This window comes from Coregonus lavaretus, assembly GCF_964263955.1.
Source record: "Coregonus lavaretus genome assembly, chromosome: 24".
Lineage (NCBI taxonomy): Eukaryota > Metazoa > Chordata > Actinopteri > Salmoniformes > Salmonidae > Coregonus > Coregonus lavaretus.
In genome coordinates, this window is record NC_140011.1 from 16322560 (window position 1) to 16344338 (window position 21779).

A 21779-nucleotide genomic window follows, 5' to 3' on the forward strand; every position below is an offset into this window, starting at 1 on the left:
AGAAAGCTGAAGTCTCTACCTATTCACTGATGTAAATATATCCTCTGTGTGATTCCCAGTTCGTCCACTAGACAGCAGTAGGAGATCACATGACATCTCTTGGCCACTTGAAACCAGAATAAATTGGTTATAACAAACTCTGAACACCGTAACACGTGACAGCAAAATGGATGCAGAGGACGTGACAAATAAACTCGAAACGGTGTAATGTTTAGTTTTTGCTCAAGAGGTAAAGGGGAAGTCAGATGTGTGGAATAAATTTGACTAGTTGTGGAAAATACTGGAGATCAAGAAAAATAAGGTAAGGAGCAAGCGCTGCGTGCATATTATGTGTGCCAAACAGGTGCTGTTAGATTACAATATACATTTTTCTGACCGTTTGGAACAATGTAAATAACACTAAATAAATTATAAGCCTCCCAGAGAGTCTGTTGTGATAATGACATTACTTATTATTATAATGATGATCCTAATAAAAGTAGTAATAATTACATTTAAGTCATTTAGCAGACGCTCTTATCCAGAGCGACTTACAGTTAGTGAGTGCATCCCAGAGCATATGAGCGGAGTGGAGCGGGAGCGAGCGTGGAGCGTGAGCGGACGGATTTTGAACAGAGCGCAGAGCGGCATTTTTAAAAGGACGGAGCGTCGCCCTATGTCCCGCTCCAATTTCGCTCGCTCACACCAAGAGTCTGAAGCATGCTCAAGCCTGACCCAGAATCCATCTGTTTAATTTAATTTGTGTTGTCCAAGAATTTGTATTTTATAGAGCGAGGAGCAGCAGCAGCAACAAGAGAAACGCGTTGAGGAATTCAAAAGTTTATTCACTGCAGGCAAAGGCCCAACCATAACAAGGGAGAGAAAAAGAGAGCTGGATGTAGCATTTTAAAAAATGATTTTCATGGACTATGAACCGCTGAGTAAAGGAGAACGCGAAGGGATGCAACACTTCGCCAGCGCAGCTCAACCGGGCTACACCCCCCCCAAGAAACTATGATAAATCAGTACTTTACTTTGTCAAATTTACATCTGAGATGCCCCATTCACATGCTTCAGCTGGCGATCAAAAACGCCGTTAACGAGCACGACAACATTAATAGGCTGTTAGTGAAAGTCGGGCACCTGGTGAAAAGTGTACGCAAGAGCACAGAGGAAACCGAACAATTAGGTGTCCGCCCCACAAATGCCTGCGCCATTCGATGGAGCAGCCAGCTGCGGATGATTCAGTCGTTCATCCGGTTGTTCCAAAAAGACCCGTTATGGCAAAACAAACTCAAGTCTAATGTTGCTAACATCACCCTGAATCAAGTACGGCAGCTGACGCACCTTGTCCGTGTGCTGACACCACTAGCAGACCTCACAGACAAAATGCAGAAGGAGCTGGGGAACCTGGGGATGATCCTCCCTGCTGTCACATAAATCAAATCCCTGCTCACCGATTACACTCACGCTGCACTTCCAATGGGCATCGCTGCTTTTGCAGAAACATTGGCAAACAACGTGTCAATTCGCTATGGAATATACTATACTGATTAACATCTCATTTTAGCGTCAGTGTTAGATCCCCGTTTCAAGACAGAATGGATAATCCGAGATGAGTCTGTATGCAACAAATTCGGGGAGATAAAGTAAGGCTGTGGTTTAAGCTAAAAGTGAAATACATGCAGATTTTGTTCCTTTTTTTGGAGTGAGCGGGGGGCGATTTGAGTGGAGCGCGATGCAAACTGCGTTGAGCGCTGAGCGATAATGAGCGGACTGGCCTGATGTGGCTTTGAGCGGGGGGAGCGGAGGGGTGAACAACTCCGTGAGCGAGGAGCTGAGATTCTCACCGCTCCACTCCGCTCATATGCTCTGGTGCATACATTATTTTTTTTCATACTGGCCCCCTATGGGAATCGAACCCACAACCCTGGCATTGCAAACGCCATGCTCTACCAACTGAGCTACATCCCTGCCGGCCATTCCCTCCCCTACCCTGGACGACGCTGGGCCAATTGTGCGCCGCCCCATGGGTCTCCCAGTCGCGGCCGGCTATGACAGAGCCTGGATTTGAAACAGGATCTCTAGTGGCACAGCTATCACTGCAATGCAGTGCCTTAGACCACTGCGCCACTCGGGAGGTAATAACAATAAAAAGATCAAGGAAAAAGGAGTTATTATTATTATAAATATAATGTTTCTGACAATTTGGAACAGTGTAAACACTTAATCAATTATAATAATACCAGAGGCTGGTCTAATGAAAAAAAGTGTAAAGCCTTTGTTACAGCATAGAAAAGATTAAAAACAGCCTCTGGTATTATTATACCAGAGGCTTTATTATTAAATTTGTGAAATTGTTTATCTGACATGTGATTGCGTGAGGCTTAGAGCTCATGGTCAGTAGGCTATTAAACAAACACTCAAACAGGCAACAGAAGCAGGATCTGTCTTATTTCTGTAGATATATGTGACCAACCGGCTCGATTCGGTCTTATTTAGCAAAATAAAAGTCACCTTGTCCTAGAGAGATTTACATGGTTATCAAAACGTCACGCCAGGGTCAGCCTACACGAAACACATCCCTTATTTTAAGTGTTTCTAAAATTCCCTATGGCAGAAAATGATGGTGGAAAAACGATTCGACCTGTTTGACCGCTAGGTTTTATGGGTATTATGACACCTCCACTGTGGGGTTCTATTTATGTGGAATTAACAAACACAACCACGACTTTGACAGTAGCCTACCTGCACAGCGTTCGACACACTACAATTCGTATCGAAAACATGCCAGCAGCAACTTCATACGGTTTTCTGCGTGCAATTCGCAAAACCCTCTCTCATTCAACCTCTTTACTTCACAGGTCCAGTAGTGCTCATGAATCGGTTTACTTCCGTTGTGAATGCGCAGGCGCCAGAGATGCGATCAATCTGAGCAAAAGTTCTCATGACGCGGTAGCAGAGACAGCTGGAAAATATCTCAGGTAGGTGGGCGCACTGGGCGGGGTCGTCGAATGGCATCCCTTGACTCAATGTTGTTATTTACAGTGTTACAGTACTGTATTTAGAAGGATAGGAATGAGCAGTGGAGCTGCCTTTGTTCTCCCTCGTATAGGCAGCTTTATTATAGCGATGGTCAGCCATTATAGGTTGCAGACTGCATGGGTAGAGAGGCACATTGTCGGTGATGATCAGGGGCAATCATGTATTTGGACACGCTATGTAAATAATCAATATATGTCTGTCATCAAAGACTGCTATTTACTTGAGATAAGGATGCATTAGGATGACATGGCATCATGAGATGAAATCTCAAGTCTCTAGTGGCATTAGCAAATACATGCATCATCCCTACATATTTTGTTATGAGGCAGATGTCAACAGAACAGAGGGCTAGAGTTGCTTTGCTTTGGAATGTCAAACAAGCATGATTATACATTTTAGGGTTTAAAAATTCTGCATGGTTCCAAAACGGTCAATGATACAATAGAGATAATTCATTCAAATGTATGTTTGTATTATGCCTTGCCATACATTGATTGTGTCATAATTAATTTCAAAGCAAGTCAAGTAGTATCCCATATTCCCATATCTAATAATATGGGAAAACATGGGTTCCCTGTTGTGTAGGTTATGGATCATTTATAATGGCACACCCCTGGTTGTGCTTGATATTTATGCAGTACTACTGTACAGTAATGCAAGATCCTCGGTATTAGTATTGTAAATAAGTTTCTCTCCAAAATTACAATTAGTAGACAATGGATTTGAAAAGACTAACAAATGTGTATCACATTGAAATCTGAATTATGTTTAATAACCTGCAGCAAGCAATATACAGTAGTAGCTTACTTTAGGAAATCTGCAGTGAAGAGTTATCAAATGTATGAGTGTGATGAGTGTATGATACTGAAGGATTCATGATAACTGAACTGTACTCATACAGAATGGCTTATACACACACCCAACTTTTCCCTCTTGAGTTGTCTTGGAAACAGACCTGCATCTTACCATAGGCAGTAATGTACTATATTTGGTGCCATGTATTAACAACTTGGCTCCAATGTACCACATTACAGTGACTTGAGATAATCAGACCATAAGGGAGTCCAGTAACCATAGAGCTGTCATAAAACAACCATTAATGTGGCTTATTCAAGTTGGAATGAACTCTGCAGCCTCTCACTGTGTAGTATTCTATTCTATGTATCCCTACATGTTCTATTCTTTTCTATGTATTCCCAAACATTAATATTCTATTTTATTCTAATCTATTATCTCCATGCCCAGTTTTTTGCAGCGAAAATGGCAGTAGAGAAGCGCTTGGCATTCTCTATTGTGCAGTTCCTGCGAGATCAAATGCACTGTGGTGCTTTGAATTCCGATGAGCAGGAAAGCCTCGAAGGTAGGTCAGCGTAGGATCACTGTCTGTTCACAAAGTTTCTGCTAAAACTGCTTTTGAAAATACTGTACCCTGCTCTCTCCAATTCAGGGATTTGTAAACTTGGTTGGTGACTCAGTTGTGGGTGGACTATAATAACATGTGCACTATGTTTTCTTATCGAATGGACCTACACGTAGCTGCCAAAACAAAGGAAACACCAACATAAATTGTCATATTAGGGTATTGGGCTACCACGAGCCACCAGAACAGCTTCAATGTGCATTGGCATAGATTCTACAAGTGTCTAGAACTCTATTGGAGGGATGCAACACCATTCTTCCACAATAAATTCCATCATTTGGTGTTTTGTTGATGGTGGTGGAAAACGCTGTCTTGGCCGCCACTCCAGAATCTCCCATAAGTATTCAATTGGGTTGAGATCTGGTGACTGAGACAAACACACACACACACACACACACACACACACACACACACACACACACACACACACACACACACACACACACACACATATACACACACACACACACACAACAACTTTAAAACCACCTATGCTCCTTTGAGACCCCTCTTTCAAAGTCACTGAGATCTCTTCTTCTAGCCATGGTAGCCAACATAATGGGCAACTGGGCATTTTTATACATGACCCTAAGCATGGGATGAGATGTTAATTGCTTAATTAAATCAGGAACCATACCTGTGTGGAAGCACCTGCTTTCAATATACTTTGCATCCCTCATTTACGCAAGTGTTTCCTTTATTTTGGTAGTTACCTGTATAACCATAATATAAACAGCTCCATTGAATTGAAGCTACTCAGTGTTGACTATTATGTAATTTCAACTATTTTTTCCCTTGTAGTTGCAATACAATGTTTGGAGACCACCTTCAAGATCAACTCCAGTGACTGTCATCTCACAGCACCACAACCTCTCACTGAAATATTCTTAAATTCTCTCCTCAAGGTGGGGTTACTCTCTGATTCACTACCTTGTTTCAAACTCGTTTACCCAAACTACAACATTCACCTGTCTGTGTGCAGTTCATCAATCATGCTCAAATCAGTAACCTCACAATCAGTAAACTACAATAATGTATAATGTGTATGAGGCTTTATTGATATTTTACTTTATCTGTCATTGTATTTTCCTCAGAATGATCAGAATAACCCGGCGCCACCAGAGACGTCCCCATCACCAGAAGACACAGAGAGAGCAGAACAACTGAAGAATGAAGGTACCTGGCACTGTTTTAATATGTAGTGTAGACTTATGATAAATATACGTTGGATGAGTGCAAACTCAGTTTTCCTTCATATTGACAATGTTTTGTAATGTTGTCATAAAATCTGTCAGTAGATGTGATCTGATCATCAGGCTGAAATAAAAAACAAAACAAAAAACGCCATTTCATTTTCAGGGAATAATCACATGAAAGAGGAGAACTACAGCTGTGCGGTGGAATGCTACTCAAAAGCCATTGATCTGGACCTCCGAAACGCTGTCTACTACTGCAACAGGTACACACAACCGCTTCTGAAAAAGTATTAACACTGTATTCAAATGAGAAATATATAACATAACACCTAAATTATGTCTGCATCTATTGTGTTTTTATTCCAACTATATTGGTAATAATTTTTGTAAAACTGTGACAATAACTCATGATATGCTTGTACTATGCATAGATAATGCAGTCAAAGTCACAGTACTGTCTGAGCTGAAATACATAGTGGCATACACATCTGGTGAACCAGACTACTAGGCAGGCACACAGCTGCTGCAGCCTTTGCATGTGCCTGCCTTATTGATCTGAGTGCAAATAAATGAACCTGAGTGTCTGGTTGTGTGTCTGGCTGTTGCTGTTGTCGTCACCGCAGGGCTGCAGCCCAAAGTAAACTGGGGAACTACACAGAAGCAACGGGGGACTGTGAGAGGGCCATAGGGATCGACCCCAGCTACAGTAAAGCCTATGGGAGAATGGGGTGAGTTAGACATGGGAGAGGAGTGGAAATGTTGTTTACAATGTCTAGTCATGTATCCTTTGAGGAATATGGCCTTTGTTTAGAGAGCAATAGTAGTATCTGATGATAATGCAAGAATTTGGCTTGAAAATAGTCATTGTTTTGCTCTGGAGTTAAACTTACTGCACTTCTCCAATGTATCTTATTCTCTGTGTGTCTCTAGATTGGCATTTACTGCTATAAATAAATACCCAGAGGCCATTTCCTACTTTAAGAAAGCTCTGGTGTTAGATCCAGAGAACGACACCTACAAATCCAACCTGAAGATTGTTGAGCAGAAGCAAAAAGAGGCAGCCAGTCCTGTAAGTAGTGCTGTTTTACCTCCTTGTGGAATTTCATGTCTGAAGGTCAATCTAAGCAAAAACACTATAACACATGTAATAATATATAATTACTCCCCTACAAATACTGGCACTACAGCGCCAATAATGGACACTTCATTTACATGTGAACACAACTCTCACTAGAGTTCTTCATGTACTATTAAATGTGTATCTTATATCCCACGGGTATTCAAGTGTGTCAAGATGTCGCAGTTGTGTCAACAGCTGTATCAGACACATTTAACATTCCTGCTTTGAGCAGTGGTACAAAATGATATCATACTGAACCTACAGACGGATTTTTCTTGTCAGATTCAGCTTCAAACTGCACTATGAAACAAAGATAAATGATATAAAGAATGATAGTCAAAAGCTTTGGAGCACCTTAAATACAATTTTGGCCAAAAAGGCAAACTCGGCTCCATCATTCATTGAATCAGATGGCTCATTCATCACAAAACCCACTGGTATTGCCAACTTCTTTCATGATTTTTTCATTGGCAAACTTAGACATGACAACAACAAATTCTGAACCTACACATCCATGCATAACTGACCAAATTATGAAAGACAAGCATTGTAATTTTGTTGTCTATCAACAATGACAAGCCACCTGGGTCTGACAACTTGGATGGAAAATTACTGAGGATGATAGCGGACGATATTGCCACTCCTATTTGCCATCTCTTCAATCTAAACCTACAGGAAAGTGTGTGTCCTCAGGCCTGGAGGGAAGCAAAATTCATTCCGCTATGCAAGAATAGCAAAGCACCCTTTACTGGCTCAAAGAGCCAACCAATTAGCCTGTTACCAAACCTTAATCAACTTTTGGAAATAATTTTGTTTGACCAGATACAATGCTATTTCACAGTAAACAAATTAATAACAGATTTTCAGCACGCTTATAGCAAAGGGCATTCAACACTTACACAAATGACTGATAATTGGCTGAGAGAAATTTATAATAAAAAGATTGTGGAAGCTGTTTTGTTAGATGTCAGTGCAGCCTCTGACATTATCGATCATAATCTGCTGCTTGAAAAACGTATGTGTTATGACTTTAGATCCCCTGCTATATTTTGGATTGAGAGTTACCTGTCTAACAGAACACAGAGGGTGTTCTTTAATGGAAGCCTCTCCAACATAATCCAGGTAAAGTGAGGCATTCCCCAGGGCAGCTGTCTAGGCCCCTTACTTTTTTCAGTCTTTACTAATGACCTGCCACTGGCTCTGAGTAAAGCATGTGTGTCTATGTATGCTGATTACGCAACACTATACACGTCAACTACCACAGCAAGTGAAATCCCTGTAAGCAACACTTAACAAAGAGCTGCAGTCAGTTTCAGAATGGGTGGCAAGAAATAACTAAAAGCATTGTATTTGGGACAAATCATTCACTAAACCCTAAACCTCGACTAAGTCTTGTAATGAATAATGTGGCAATTGAGCAAATTGAGGAGACTAAACTGCTTGGATTAACCCTGAATTGTAAACTGTCATGGTCAAAACATATTGATGCAACAGCAGCTAACATGGGGAGAGGTCTGTCCATAATAAAGCGTTGCTCTGCCTTCTTAACAACACTATCAACAAGGCAGGTCCTACCGGCTGGCCCTTAAATGTACATTTTTTCTTTTTTTCTTTTTTTTTTACATGGAAAGCTAAGTGTACACTGGCTCAAAATAGAGGAGAGATTGACTTCATCACTACTTGTGAGAAGTATTGACATGTTGAATGCACCAAGCTGTCTGTTTAAACTACTAGCACACAGCTCAGACACCCATGCATACTCCACAAGACATGCCGTCAGAGGTCTCTTCACAGTCCCCAAGTCCAGAACAGACTATAGGAGGCGCACAGTACTACATAGAGACATGACTACATGGAACTCTATTCCACATCAAGTAACTCATGCAAGCAGTAAAATCAGATTTAAAAATACACTTTATGGAGTGTGAAGAGACGGGGAGTGTGAAGAGACACACACACAGGCACAGACACATGCATACATACACACGATAACATACGTACTAGACACACACGTACACATGGATTTTGTGTTGTAGATACAGTATGTGGTAGTAGAGTAGTGGCCTGAGGGCACACACTTAATGTGTTGTGAAATCTGTTATGAAATGTATTGTAATGTTTCAAAAATGGTATATAACTGCCTTAATTTTGCTGGACCCCAGGAAGAGTAGCTGCTGCCTTGGGAGCAGCTAATGCGGATTCATAATAAATACAAATACAAAAATGAAGCCTTTGAATGTTTGCTTGTTATAGACAGCTACAGGACTGGGATTTGACATGGCCAGCCTCATCAACAACCCTGCCTTCATCAGCATGGTAAGACTGTGATTAGTGCTGGGCTGGAACAAACACCTGCACACAGCATATACTGTGCATCGGAAAGTATTCAGACCTCTTCCCTTTTTCCACATTTTGTTACGTTACAGCCTTATTCTAAAATGAATAAAATAAAATAAAAATCTCATCAATCTACACACAATACCCCATAATGACAAAGTGGAAACAGGTTTATACATTTATTTTGATTTGGAAAGGTACACACCTGTCTATATAAGGTCCCACAGTTGACAATGCATGTCAGAGCAAAAACCAAGCCATGAGGTCGAAGGAATTGTCCGTAGAGCTCCAAGACAGGATTGTGTCGAGGCACAGATCTGGGGAAGGGTACCAAAACATTTCTGCATTGAAGGTTCCTAAGAACACAGTGGCCTCCATCGTTCTTAAATGGAAGAGGTTTGTAACCACCAAGACTCTTCCTAGAGCTGGCCGCCTGGCCAAACTGAGCAATCGGGGGAGAAGGGCCTTGGTCAGGGAGGTGACCAAGAACCTAATGGTCACTCTGACAGAGCTCCAGAATTCCTCTGTTGAGATGGGAGAACCTTCCAGAAGGACAACCATCTCTGTAGCACTTCACCAATCAGGCCTTTATGGTAGAGTGGCCAGACGGAAGCCTCTCCTCAGTAAAAGGCACATGACAGCCCGCTTAGAGTTTGCCAAAAGGCACCTAAAAGACTCTCAGACCATGAGAAACAAGATTCTCTGGTCTGATGAAACCAAGATTGAACTCTTTGGCCTGAATGCCAAGCATCATGTCTGGAGGAAACCTGGCACCATCCCTACGGTGAAGCATGGTGGTGGCAGCATCATGTTGTGGGGATGTTTTTCAGCAGCAGGGACTGGGGGACTAGTCAGGATCGAGGGAAAGATGAACGGAGAAAAGTTCAGAGAGATCCTTGATGAAAACCTGCTCCAGAGCGCTCAGGACCTCAGACTGGGGCGAAGGTTCACCTTCCTACCGGACAACGACCCTAAGCACACAGCCAAGACAACACAGGAATGGTTTCGGGTCTCTGAATGTCCTTGGCCCAGTCAGAGCCCGGACTTGAACCCGATCAAACATCTCTGGAGAGACCTAAAAATAGCTGTGCAGCGATGCTCCCCATCCAACCTGACAGAGCTTGAGAGGATCTGCAGAGAAGAATGGGGAAAAACTCCCCAAATACAGGTGTGCTAAGCTTGTAGCGTTATACCCAAGAAGACTCAAGGCTGTAATCGCTGCCAAAGGTGCTTCAACAATGTAGTGAGCAGGGACGGCCTGTTCAATAGGGCGATATGGGCGACGCACTGCCAAACGGGAAAAGGAAGGGATTTTTTTTCTAATCAATTATATCACGGCAACAGTAGTTATCAGTGTTGTAATCTGATCTGACTGCCACTAAATGTCAAATCAGGCTAAAGTCGTGCTTCAAATGGCCCCGCCCGTTTTTGGGCGATTTCAGTCAGGTTGAAAATCGCCCAGAAGTCTCTCATAGCCTGTCATGTAAAATCTATTTTTTTCAAATTTCAAAGCTTTCAATACATTCTCTATGGGTGTCTGTGGGCTTGCACTTACGCGCTTTCGTCATACGTGACGTAACCATGAACGTAACTAAGCAAATAGCGGCTAGCAGCGTCTCTTTGCGACCTGCAGTGTGGCATTATTTTATGTTTTTAATTTGTACACTTAGTGGCGTTATTTTATGTTTTTAATTTGTACACTTAGTTTACAAACATTCTGCCAACCATGGATTTCGAGTGGTGGGTTTTGGACTGATCTTGTTGATCGTGTACATACCCGCTACGAACGGACTAAATAATGAAAACGTTGCTGGCAGCGGAATCCAATACAGCTGGGAGACTTGGCTGGATGACAGAGTCCCGGACAGAGAAGTGGAGCCGGCCGGCTTCACCCTGGTCGGAGCGGACCTCGATCTGACAGTCACAGGGAAAATCGATCCTGGTAAGAGAGCGACTCTGTACCCCCGAGCCCCGACATTGAACTGCTTTCTGTGTCACTGTGACCTTACTATCTGCCCCGTGAGTTCCCCCAATTGTTTGTTACCGTTGTGTACTGTTGATAATCACAAGTTTACTGGAGAACTGAGACCAAGTAGAGACTTTGGACAGGGTGGATATGCACAAGATTTTAGTCAGACCAAGCTATAACATTATATATTTACTACGACAGTACATTCAACCAAAAGCTAATATAACAAAGGCATCAGAGATTATTTATAATCTGTCACAGAAACTGGAATCCATCTCCCCAGATCAGTCAATAAATGCTTCTGGTATTGACTTATATGCTGCCCCTGTCTTCATGTTGTTGCTGGACATATCTTTTTTAAAATGTGTGTAGGTCACCTAAATCATCAGAAAAATTGCCCCTCCTGAGAATTTTTTCAGGAGCCGCCACTGGTAGTGAGTAAAGGGTCTGAGTACTTATGTAAATGTGATATCAGTTTTTTATTTTTATACATTTGCAAAAATGTCTAAAAACCTGTTTTTGCTATGTCATAATGGGGTATTGTGTGTAGATTGAGAGAGAAAAAAACAATTTAATCCATTTTAGATTAAGACTGTAACGTAACAAAATGTGAAAAAGTCAAGGGGTCTGAATACTTTCTGAATGCACTGTACCTGGGTGGAAATAGATGTTGTTTTCCTTAAGGTACTTTAGGTGTGCTAATACAGTGCACCAGATGTGGGAGGTGGGGGTATGCACTTTTGGGACTATGCCATTGGTTCTATTACATCAGACAAGAAAATCAAGCGCACCTGCAATATTTGAAAGAAAATAAATACTATATTCGACCCAGGTCTAAACCACATTGCAGTCCCTCCAGGGCCAAAGCCATCCCTGGTCTAGACAAATCCTTAACACAGGTTCCTCATACTTATTTTATGAGTGTTTGTGATACGGTTACTAGTGGAGAATGCTTCCTAAAATTGACCACATGCCTGACACAGTTGGCCTGGTATTCCACCAATGCCATTGTCAAGGGGCCTGGGGACATTCAAGGGGTTGATCATGACTGGTTGATTGAACGGGTGGCTGATGGAATGCCTGCCAGGCAGAGAGTGCATGTCTTTATAAACATACCAATCCTCCATGGCAGCAGCTGGGCTGAATCATAGTTTTACTAGACAGCTATGAAATTGGAACCAGCGCTAAGTAGCCACGCCACTGGAGAATGCATCTGGTTCCCCCTTAACGCTGTTAATGAATTGTCCTTTTCACACATTTAAATGGGAGACATGGTGATTGGCTTTGTGTGTATTTGCAGGCCGCCAGTGTGATGCAGAACCAGCAAGTGCAACAGCTGTGAGTGTTCTGCATGTTTCAGCATACACAGGGCTGGGGCTCAATAGTGTGAGGTGTCCTTTCCTCATCTCGTTTCCTTCATCTGCACTGATCTGAATGAATAAATAGGTGAAAGCCACCCCACTGAAACTATTGAGACACAGCTCATCAATATTACCCCTACCTACTGTATATGTACAGTACATAGCTACCTCAATTACCTCATACCCCTGCCCATCGACTTGGTACTGGTACTCCCTGTATATAGTCATGTTATTTTTACTCTTTATTTGTATTCGTTATTAAGTGTGTATTTATTCCTTGTGTCACAATTTCTATTTTTTATTAAAATGTGTATCTTATCTTTAACTCTGCATTGTTGGAAAAGGACCCGTAAGTAAGCATTTCACTGTTAGTCTACACCTGTTGTATACGAAGCATGTGACAAATAAAATTTGATTTATGTTTTACTTTACAAAAATACCCTACATCCCACTAATTCATAATCCTGTGATCATTGCTTGAAGAAAGTCAGAATTTAGGAATTACTGTTCAATTATGCTCAGATTTGTTACAAGTTTTTGTCATAAAATGGCGTGTGACACATGTTTATAACTCTTTTGGGTTTTCTCTCTCTCTCTCTGTGGGCAGTATGTCAGGGATGATGTCCAATGCAGTGGGGGGTCCAGCAGCAGGAGTGGGGGGACTGTCGGACATCTCCAGCCTGATTGAAGCGTATGGCAGCACCATAGGGTTATTACTGTAACATACACAGGGACTCTGCTCACATTAGGGCTCTAATTACACATTTAAAAAAGCATCAGACATCAAGAATTAGTGAGGTTTCATTTTGACTAAATTATCATGAATGTTCCTTGACATTTTAAAAGATTTTAAAGTTTCCTTTAAATATTTGATGTAGGATGCTACATCCTAGTTGTATCACAAGCTGCCTGACACAATGAGTACATTAACATGATAAGTAAAGCAGAGAAACACTAAATGCTAACTCCCCTGGTCTCTCTCCATTTGCAGCGGTCAGCAGTTTGCCCAGCAGATCCAGCAGCAGAACCCAGAGCTGATCGAACAGCTGAGGAACCACATCCGCAGCCGGTCCTTCAGTGGCAACGCTGAGGAGCACTCGTGATCCACACAGGTCTGTGTACTACAACACAGAGGTTAGGGCTCGCTCTTAGGATGCATCTCCATAGTCTAAAGAGGCTTCCTCCCCTTCATGTGCTCTAATGGAATGGTGAGAATTAACATGGAGAATGCGGTGGATTTGCTTTCACCTGTCCAGTTATATCATAGCAGAGACCTAACATTTGATTGTACATGTGCGCTTTTGTTTTACCGGCAATAGATGGTTATTAATTACTTAAACTGTTATTACCATGTTCTTACACAGGGTGAAAAGGACATTTGAATGCATATAAATGTTTCTTACCTTCAGCGTAAGTTTCAATAAAGGAAGGGCAACCATATGACGTGATTACACCCGTTCCTTAAACTTACATCACCGGCAGAGCTGGAATGAAGAGACATATGTGGATGATGCCACTTTACTATGACTGGATCTTCAGAGAGGAGAGGAAAGAGGAGAAACATTTTACAACCCAATCAGGAGAAAGAATATCCAACACATTCTATGCACACTGAACATACAGTTGAAGTCGGAAGTTTACATACACCTTAGCCAAATACATTTAAACTCAGTTTTTCACAATTCCTGACATTTAATCCTAGTAAAAATTCCCTGTTTTAGGTCAGTTACGATCACTACTTTATTTTAAGAATGTTAAATGTCAGAATAATAGTAGAGAGAATTATTTATTTCAGCTTTTCTTTCTTTCATCACATTCCCAGTGGGTCAGACGTTTACATACACTCAATTAGTATTTGGTAGCATTGCCTTTAAATTGTTTAACTTGGGTCAAACATTTTGGGTAGCCTTCCACAAGCTTCCCACAATAAGTTGGGTGAATTTTGGCCCATTCCTCCTGACAGAGCTGGTGTAACTGAGTCAGGTTTGTAGGCCTCCTTGCACGCACAAGCTTTTTCAGTTCTGCCCACAAATTTTCTATAGGAGTGAGGTCAGGGCTTTGTGATGGCCACTCCAATACCTTGACTTTTGCCACAACTTTGGAAGTATGCTTGGGGTCATTTGCGACCAAGCTTTAACTTCCTGACTGATGTCTTGAGATGTTGCTTCAATATATCCACATAATTTTCCTTCCTCATGATGCCATCTATTTTGTGAAGTGCACCAGTCCCTCCTGCAGCAAAGCACCCCCACAGCATGATGCTTCCACCCCTGTTCTTCACGGTTGGGATGGTGTTCTTCGGCTTGCAAGCGACCCCCTTTTTCCTCCAAACATAACGATGGTCATAATGGCCAAACAGTTCTATTTTTGTTTCATCAGATCAGAGGACATTTCTCCAAAAAGTACAATCTTTGTCCCCATGTGCAGTTGCAAACCGTAGTCTGGCTTTTTTATGGCGGTTTTGGAGCAGTGGCTTCTTCCTTGCTGAGCGGCCTTTCAGGTTATGTCGATATAGGACTCGTTTTACTGTGGATATAGATATTTCTGTACCTGTTGCCTCCAGCATCTTCACAAGGTCCTTTGCTGTTGTTCTGGGATTGATTTGCACTTTTCGCACCAAAGTACGTTCATCTCTAGGAGACAGAACGCGTCTTCTTCCTGAGCGGTATGACGGCTGCATGGTCCCATGGTGTTTATAGTTGCGTACTATTGTTTGTACAGATGAACGTGGTACCTTCAGGCATTTGGAAATTGCTCCCAAGGATGAACCAGACTTGTGGAGGTCTACAATTTTTTTTCTGAGGTGTTGGTTGATTTCTTTTGATTTTCCCATGATGTCAAGCAAAGAGGCACTGAGTTTGAAGGTAGGCCTTGAAATACATCCACAGGTACACCTCAAATTGACTCAAATGATGTCAATTAGCCTATCAGAAGCTTCTAAAGCCATCACATCATTTTCTGGAATTTTCCAAGCTGTTTAAAGTCACAGTCAACTTAGTGTATGTAAACTTCTGACCCACTGGAATTGTGAAACAGTGAATTATAAGTGAAATAATCTGTCTGTAAACAATTGTTGGAAAAATTACTTGTGTCATGCACAAAGTAGATGCCCTAACCGACTTGCCAAAACTACAGTTTGCTAACAAGAAATTTGTGGAGTGGTTGAAAAACGAGTTTTAATGACTCCAACCTAAGTGTATGTGAACTTCCGACTTCAACTGTAAATATGAACGCAACATGTAAAGTGTTGGTCCCATGTTTCATGAGCTGAAATAAAAGATCCCCGAAATGTTCCATACGCACAACAAGCTTATTTCTCTCAAATGCTGTGCACAAATTTGTTTACTTCCCTATTAGTGAGCATTTCTCCTTTGCCAAGATAATCCATCCACCTGATAGGTGTGGCATATCAAGAAGCTGATTAAACCGCATGATTATTACACAGGTGCACCTTGTGCTGGGGACAATAAAAGGCCACGCTAAAACGTGCAGTTGTCACACAACACCACAGATGTCTCAAGTTTTGAGGGAGCATGCAATTGGCTGTTGCCAGACAAGTTGATGTTAATTTCTCTACCGTAAGCCACCTCCAATGTCGTTTTAGAGAATTTGGCAGTACGTTCAACCGGCCTCACAACCACAGACCAAGCGTATGGCATTGTGTGGGCGAGCGGTTTGCTGATGTCAACATTGTGAACAGAGTGCCCCATGGTGGCAGGCATAAGCTACGGAAAATGAACACAATTGCATTTTATCGATGGCAATTTGAACGCACAAAAATACCTTGACGAGGCCCTGAGGCCCATTGTGAGGCCCTTTTTTTAAAAAAGGTATCTGTCACGAACAGATGCATATCTGTATTCCCAGTTATGTGAAATCCATAGATTAGAGCCTAATGAATTTATTTCAATTGACTGATTTACTCTTATGAACTGTAACTCAGTAAAATCTATTAAATTGTTGCATGTTGCGTTTATATTTTTGTTCAGTATAGATGATACTCAATCAGGAAACAGAGTTTCAAACACATTCTAGATACCCAATTAGTTTAAAACACATTCCCACCAATCATTATGCACAGTTATAGAGACCCAATCAGGAGACTAGTTTTAGTTTATCTTTCCTCAATGATGTTCCATTCAAATCAAATAAAGTTTATTTGTCGCGTCCACAGATTAGCAGATGTTAAAGCAGGTGCAGCGAAATGCTTGGTTTCTAGCTCCAGCAGTGCAGTAAATGTCTAACAGTACAATACTAATACACAATAAAACAAAAAAAGAGAGAGAAACAAGACATTTAGAAATATCAGAACGAGGATTATTCCAAATGGATTTCTGTGTTTTTCAATATTGTTTGTATATTGTGCTGTAGTAGCAATGTCCAAACCATTGCCCTGTTCCTATACTGAATTACAGATCCTTTGGTCCTCTGAAAGATTTCACTGATCCAACAGAATTGTACGTAGGAGAATGCAGGGGTATATTCAGTGAGGGGAAACCTGATAGAAATTCAGTTAATAGAGCTGATACAATTCCCTATTCTACATGACAGGCAATTGTATCTGGTCTACACAATACAGTTCTATGTTAACGTTCTGTAACATTGCACCTGTCAGTACTGGCCCCAGGATTTGACTTATTAATATTGCTTGTAGTAAATGCCTTGATGAGGGAAAGGGAGGAAGGAATTGCAGGTGAGAAGGGGAGGAAGGAATTAAGGAAGGGGTAAATGGAGGAAAGAGTTAAGGAATGAGAGAAAGGGAGGAAGGAATTAAGGATGGAGTGAAAGGGAGGAAGGGGATATTAAGGAAGGCGTGAAAGGGATAAAGGATGCATGTGTGAAGTATTTGAACAGGGAGTACATATCCTTTTCTCACGATTACATGACATTTGCACACGACAGAAGGGTTACATTATTTTCTATTCTATCATGTTCAAACAGTTATTTTTGTACCAAATGATTTGCTATAGTTATTGTTGGGTGAAACAAAGCCCCTAAGCCTTGATCATGTGGAATTCTAGCATTGCTTTGGATAGCAATTATCTGACTGCTAATTTGAAGATAAAGGAATGTATGTATCCTTGAAAGTATGAATAGTGTATGCAGCCCAACACCCCTGTATTTACAACCATAGCAAACACACACGTCAATGCCATTTCCCTTTTGATTCGGTTTCATTTGACATGGCTGAAGCAATGTTGATAGCTAGTATAAGACTCATTCATATCTGTCAGACAAGCTAATGAATATGCCTGTAAAACAGAGCAGCATAATGTTTTGTCAAAAAATATGTCTCAATAAAAATGTCTTGAAATTGATAGTTGTTGAAAGTCTTGTTGTGAAATCATATAATGAAATCGCTTCAGAGGCAGATGTGTGTATAGTGCACAATAATACACGTTTTTCTAGCGAAGCACAACAAACCATGGATTAAGTTCATGCTTTTATTCACATTTAAATGCACATTCATTTAAAATCCATATTTTTTTGCAAAGAAAACATTAAAAACATAAGATCTGTTAAAACGTGATAACCTTGGGGTGTGTACAGTAAGGTGATAGTATAGGTGCAGAGTTTGGAAGTTGGTCCATGGAGATGTGAGATTTATAGTGCTGGGTTCTAGAAGCGTCTGGAAGGGTCTTAGCTCTCCCGGCTCATGTATGGACAGACCACACACACCTGTGCAATGTCATCGTATTCATATGTCCTCTTCAGAAATGTGTCGGTTAGTCTCAGGCCAGATATACTCTGAAATACAAGCAAATGGTAATTAGTTATGGTTATTATCGGCAATAGATTTTTAACTATTAACAGTCAAAGCGAGACGTAACATAATAATAAGCCTTGCCTATAATAAGATTAATTAATTAATTAATTAATTAATTAATTAATATGCCATTTAGCAGACGCTTTTATCCAAAGCGACTTACAGTCATGAGTGCATACATTTTTGTGTATGGGTGGTCCCGGGGATCGAACCCACTACCTTGGCGTTACAAGCGCCGTGCTCTACCAGCTGAGCTACAGAGGACCACTGACATCATAAAGGGTCATACATGCTTAGTGGGTAACACTGAAAGCATCCAGGTATAATGCATTGTGATGCAGTTACAATGCATTGTAAGGCTTCTCATGAGCATGTATGACCCCATTTAGGCCAATTGAATGTTTAATGGATTAATTTTTTGTTGTTGAGGTGAGCGAGCAACTAAAACATTGAAAAGTGGACCTTCTTGCTAAAATACTATAGCAAACTTAGTTCAACAGCTAGCGACCTAATCAATAGATTTTAGCCTCTTGAGGAGGATAAAAGAGGCAAAGTTCAACCATAATCCGTGAGGAAGTTGTGTATATCTCTTTACTGGAGGCTTGAGGACATTATTTTTGCTATTATCTTTGTTATAATATTGTAACTTTTTCATTTTTCAGATTCCATTTTTATTTTTGAGGAAAGTGAAGAGGGGCATTCGTAAAATATTTAATTAAAATGGTATGGCCTTATATCTTTTAATCATCTCACAATGATCCACACTAAATCACAGCCAGTTTGAAACAGTTAAATGTTATGCATCGAGGGACATAACATATTATAAGTCTTGTTAAAAGACATCTTGTATTACATGCTTATGACAAGTATTAAAGCTTGATACCTCTCTGCTTTAAGCTAAGTGTTACCAAGTATTATAACATGAATAACTTTTGAAATACCTGCAGTCCCTGGACAGAGGAGAGGAGTTTGAGGGGCAGAGCGAGTGAGGCACTGGGGCTGACTTTGCCTAGCTGTCTCCCTGATACACCACACCAGTGGATGGAGCAGGTGTTACACATCTCCAGCACCAGGTCCATGGTCCTCTCACTGCAACAACACACACACACAGCCTGGTTACACATCTGTATGTTCTTTAACCAAGCCATCTGACTATCGGTTGTCATTCCTTCTTGTACATTAATGAAATGGCATGACAATGACAGACAGGGGAGTTGACTAAAGCATATAAAGATCAGTATGTGTATAGCAGAATTGAGGTCAATTCCATTTCAATTCAGTCAACTGAATTGAAATGGTATATACCCCAACCCTGGTGTACAATAATATTTGAGGAGTCTGTATGACTATACCTGCAGTTGGTGATTTTACAGGTTATGTCGAAGGGTTCCTCTAGGTTGACGGTGTCTGGGATCATCTCCAGTGATAGCCTGACATCTCCATAACCTGGAGCCTGGCGGAGACGAGGGGGAAAAAATACCTTGATGAAGGTCGACTGAGACCGAAACGTTGGTACATAAGATGCATAAATTTTTTGGAAGCATCAAGATTAGCAGTATTCTTCTTTTTAATAAGGAGACGAGAGGAAAACCAACTCATACTGGTCAACACACAATAATAATAATTACACTCTCCGATCCAGGCAATAGCACAGAATAACTGTCACGACTTCCTCCGAAGCTGCCTCCTCTCCTTGTTCTGGCAGGCTTCGGCGTTCGTCTTCACCGGCCTTCTAGCCACTGTCGCTCCTCTTTTCATCATTACATTTGTTTTGTCTTGTTTTTCAAACACACCTGGTTCATATCCCCTCATCAGTCTCTGTATAAGTATTCCCTCTGCTCCCCATGTCTTTGTGTGTTATTGTTTCCATGTGGAGGTGTCACTAGCTCAGTTGAGCATTATGTACTTTTATTGCCGGGATATTCACCCGTGTGTTTTTGTTTTCCCAGTACACATTGAAGGTGCACTGTATTTGGTTTACGCATTGCTGCTAACTGCTGTATTGGACGAATAAACCGTATTCTGTGATTCACACCTCCTGCGCCTGACTCCGTCCGAATCACCCGCTACAGAATAACACACCCAACAGCATGGAGTCAGCAGGAGCGGGGAATATGCCTGGAGTCGTTAAGCGGTTGCGGGAGCATTCCAATATATTAGCCAGCTTGGGCGAAGCGATGGATTGGGTTCTCTAGGCCGTCCAGCGCCTGGAGAGTAGAGGACCCGACCCTGCGGAACCAGCTGAGCGACCGGATCCAGCCATCCACATACCAGCACCCAGTGGTATTCACCTGTCCGGGTGGAACGAGCGGTGCCTCATCGACCAATTCCGATGCAGCCTGCGTGAGGACGTCCGAAGGGAGCTAGCCTGCCGGGATACCACTCTGACCTTCGACCAACTGGTGGACATTGCCATCCGGTTGGACAACCTGCTGGCTTCGAGAGGACGTCCTGGTAGGGGCCTGCCCATTTCACCCCCCCTCACCACAGCTCACGTTCCGATGGAGCAGGGTGGTGCAGCGGTCCAGAAGAACGGAGGACGACAGATCCAGTGTCACTCTTGTGGCAGAAGAGGACATTCTGCTACACGATGTCGTCAGAGTTCTTCTGGTTCTGGAGGCGGCAGGCAGGGCGCTCTCGTGTCACCCCAGGGAGTGCAAATCCACACTCGTTCAGTGCCCTCTGCTGCACAGTTAACCATCCACGTCCACTTCCCTGATTACACGGTAGGTCCCCAGTGTAAGGCACTAGTAGATTCAGGAGCAGCTGGGAACTTTATGGACAGGTCTTTAGCTTTTACGTCTTACATTGGTTCCCCTATCCATTCCATTGCCCATCAAAGCACTTGACAGTCGACCATTAGGGTCAGGTTTTGTTAGGGAGGTTACAGCACCAGTCACTATGATTACACAGGAGACCCATAGGGAGCAAATCACCTTTCATATTCTTGAGTCCCCTGATTTCCCTGTTGTGTTGGGCCTTCCCTGGCTAGCACTACACGACCCAACCTTTTCATGGCCGCAGAGGGTTCTCACGGGGTGGTCGCGAGAGTGTCAGGGTAGGTGTCTAGCTGTTTCTGTTGGTGTGACCACCGTAACCTGGAGTACATCCGGGCAGCAAGGAGGCTGAACCCTCGCCAGGCCAGGTGGGCCTTGTTCTTCACCCTTTTTGATTTCACGCTGTCCTATATACCAGGCACTAAAAACGTGAAGGCAGATGCACTGTCACGGCAGTACGACACAGAGGAGAGGCCCATTGACAACACCCCATACTCCCGGCCTCCTGCATTGTGGCGCCGGTGGTGTGGGCAGTGGACGCGGACATAGAGCGGGCGTTACGCACAGAGCCATCTCCACCTCAGTGCCCAGCTGGGCTTCGGTACGTGCCATCTAGTGTCTGTGATCGTCTTATCTATTGGGCACACACGTCCCCCTCCTCTGGTCACCCAGGCATCGGCCGTACGGTGCGCTGCCTGACCGGGAAGTACTGGTGGCCTACCTTGGCTAAGGACGTGAGGGTGTATGTCTCCTCCTGCTCGGTGTGCGCCCAGAGTAAGGCACCTAGGCACCTTCCAGCGGGTAAGTT

The 21779-nt window shown here is 42.4% G+C and overlaps 2 protein-coding genes across 2 annotated transcripts in view; one reads left to right on the forward strand and one right to left on the reverse strand.

Moving 5' to 3' along the window:
* Nucleotides 1-4284: 4284 nt before the first annotated feature.
* On the forward strand, nt 4285-13530 carry LOC311099560 (small glutamine-rich tetratricopeptide repeat-containing protein beta-like; the record flags this gene model as incomplete). Its single annotated transcript, XM_084140258.1, has 10 exons — nt 4285-4384; nt 5246-5349; nt 5539-5620; nt 5804-5903; nt 6264-6368; nt 6571-6709; nt 9014-9076; nt 12367-12404; nt 13035-13118; nt 13419-13530. The coding sequence occupies 10 exons, from the start codon at nt 4285-4287 to the stop codon at nt 13528-13530; spliced, it is 927 nt and encodes a 308-aa protein (XP_083996384.1).
* A 4327-nt stretch (nt 13531-17857) lies between these two features.
* Nucleotides 17858-21779, reverse strand: part of LOC311100053 (trafficking protein particle complex subunit 13-like) — a 34031-nt gene continuing 30109 nt past the window's right edge. Inside the window, exons 11-13 of the mRNA XM_084140796.1 lie at nt 19547-19647; nt 19136-19283; nt 17858-18175 (exon numbers count right to left, since the gene is read on the reverse strand). Of these exons, the coding sequence (XP_083996922.1) occupies nt 18068-18175; nt 19136-19283; nt 19547-19647 (357 nt within the window). The 3' untranslated portion in view covers nt 17858-18067. The remainder of the gene's footprint in view (nt 18176-19135; nt 19284-19546; nt 19648-21779) is intronic.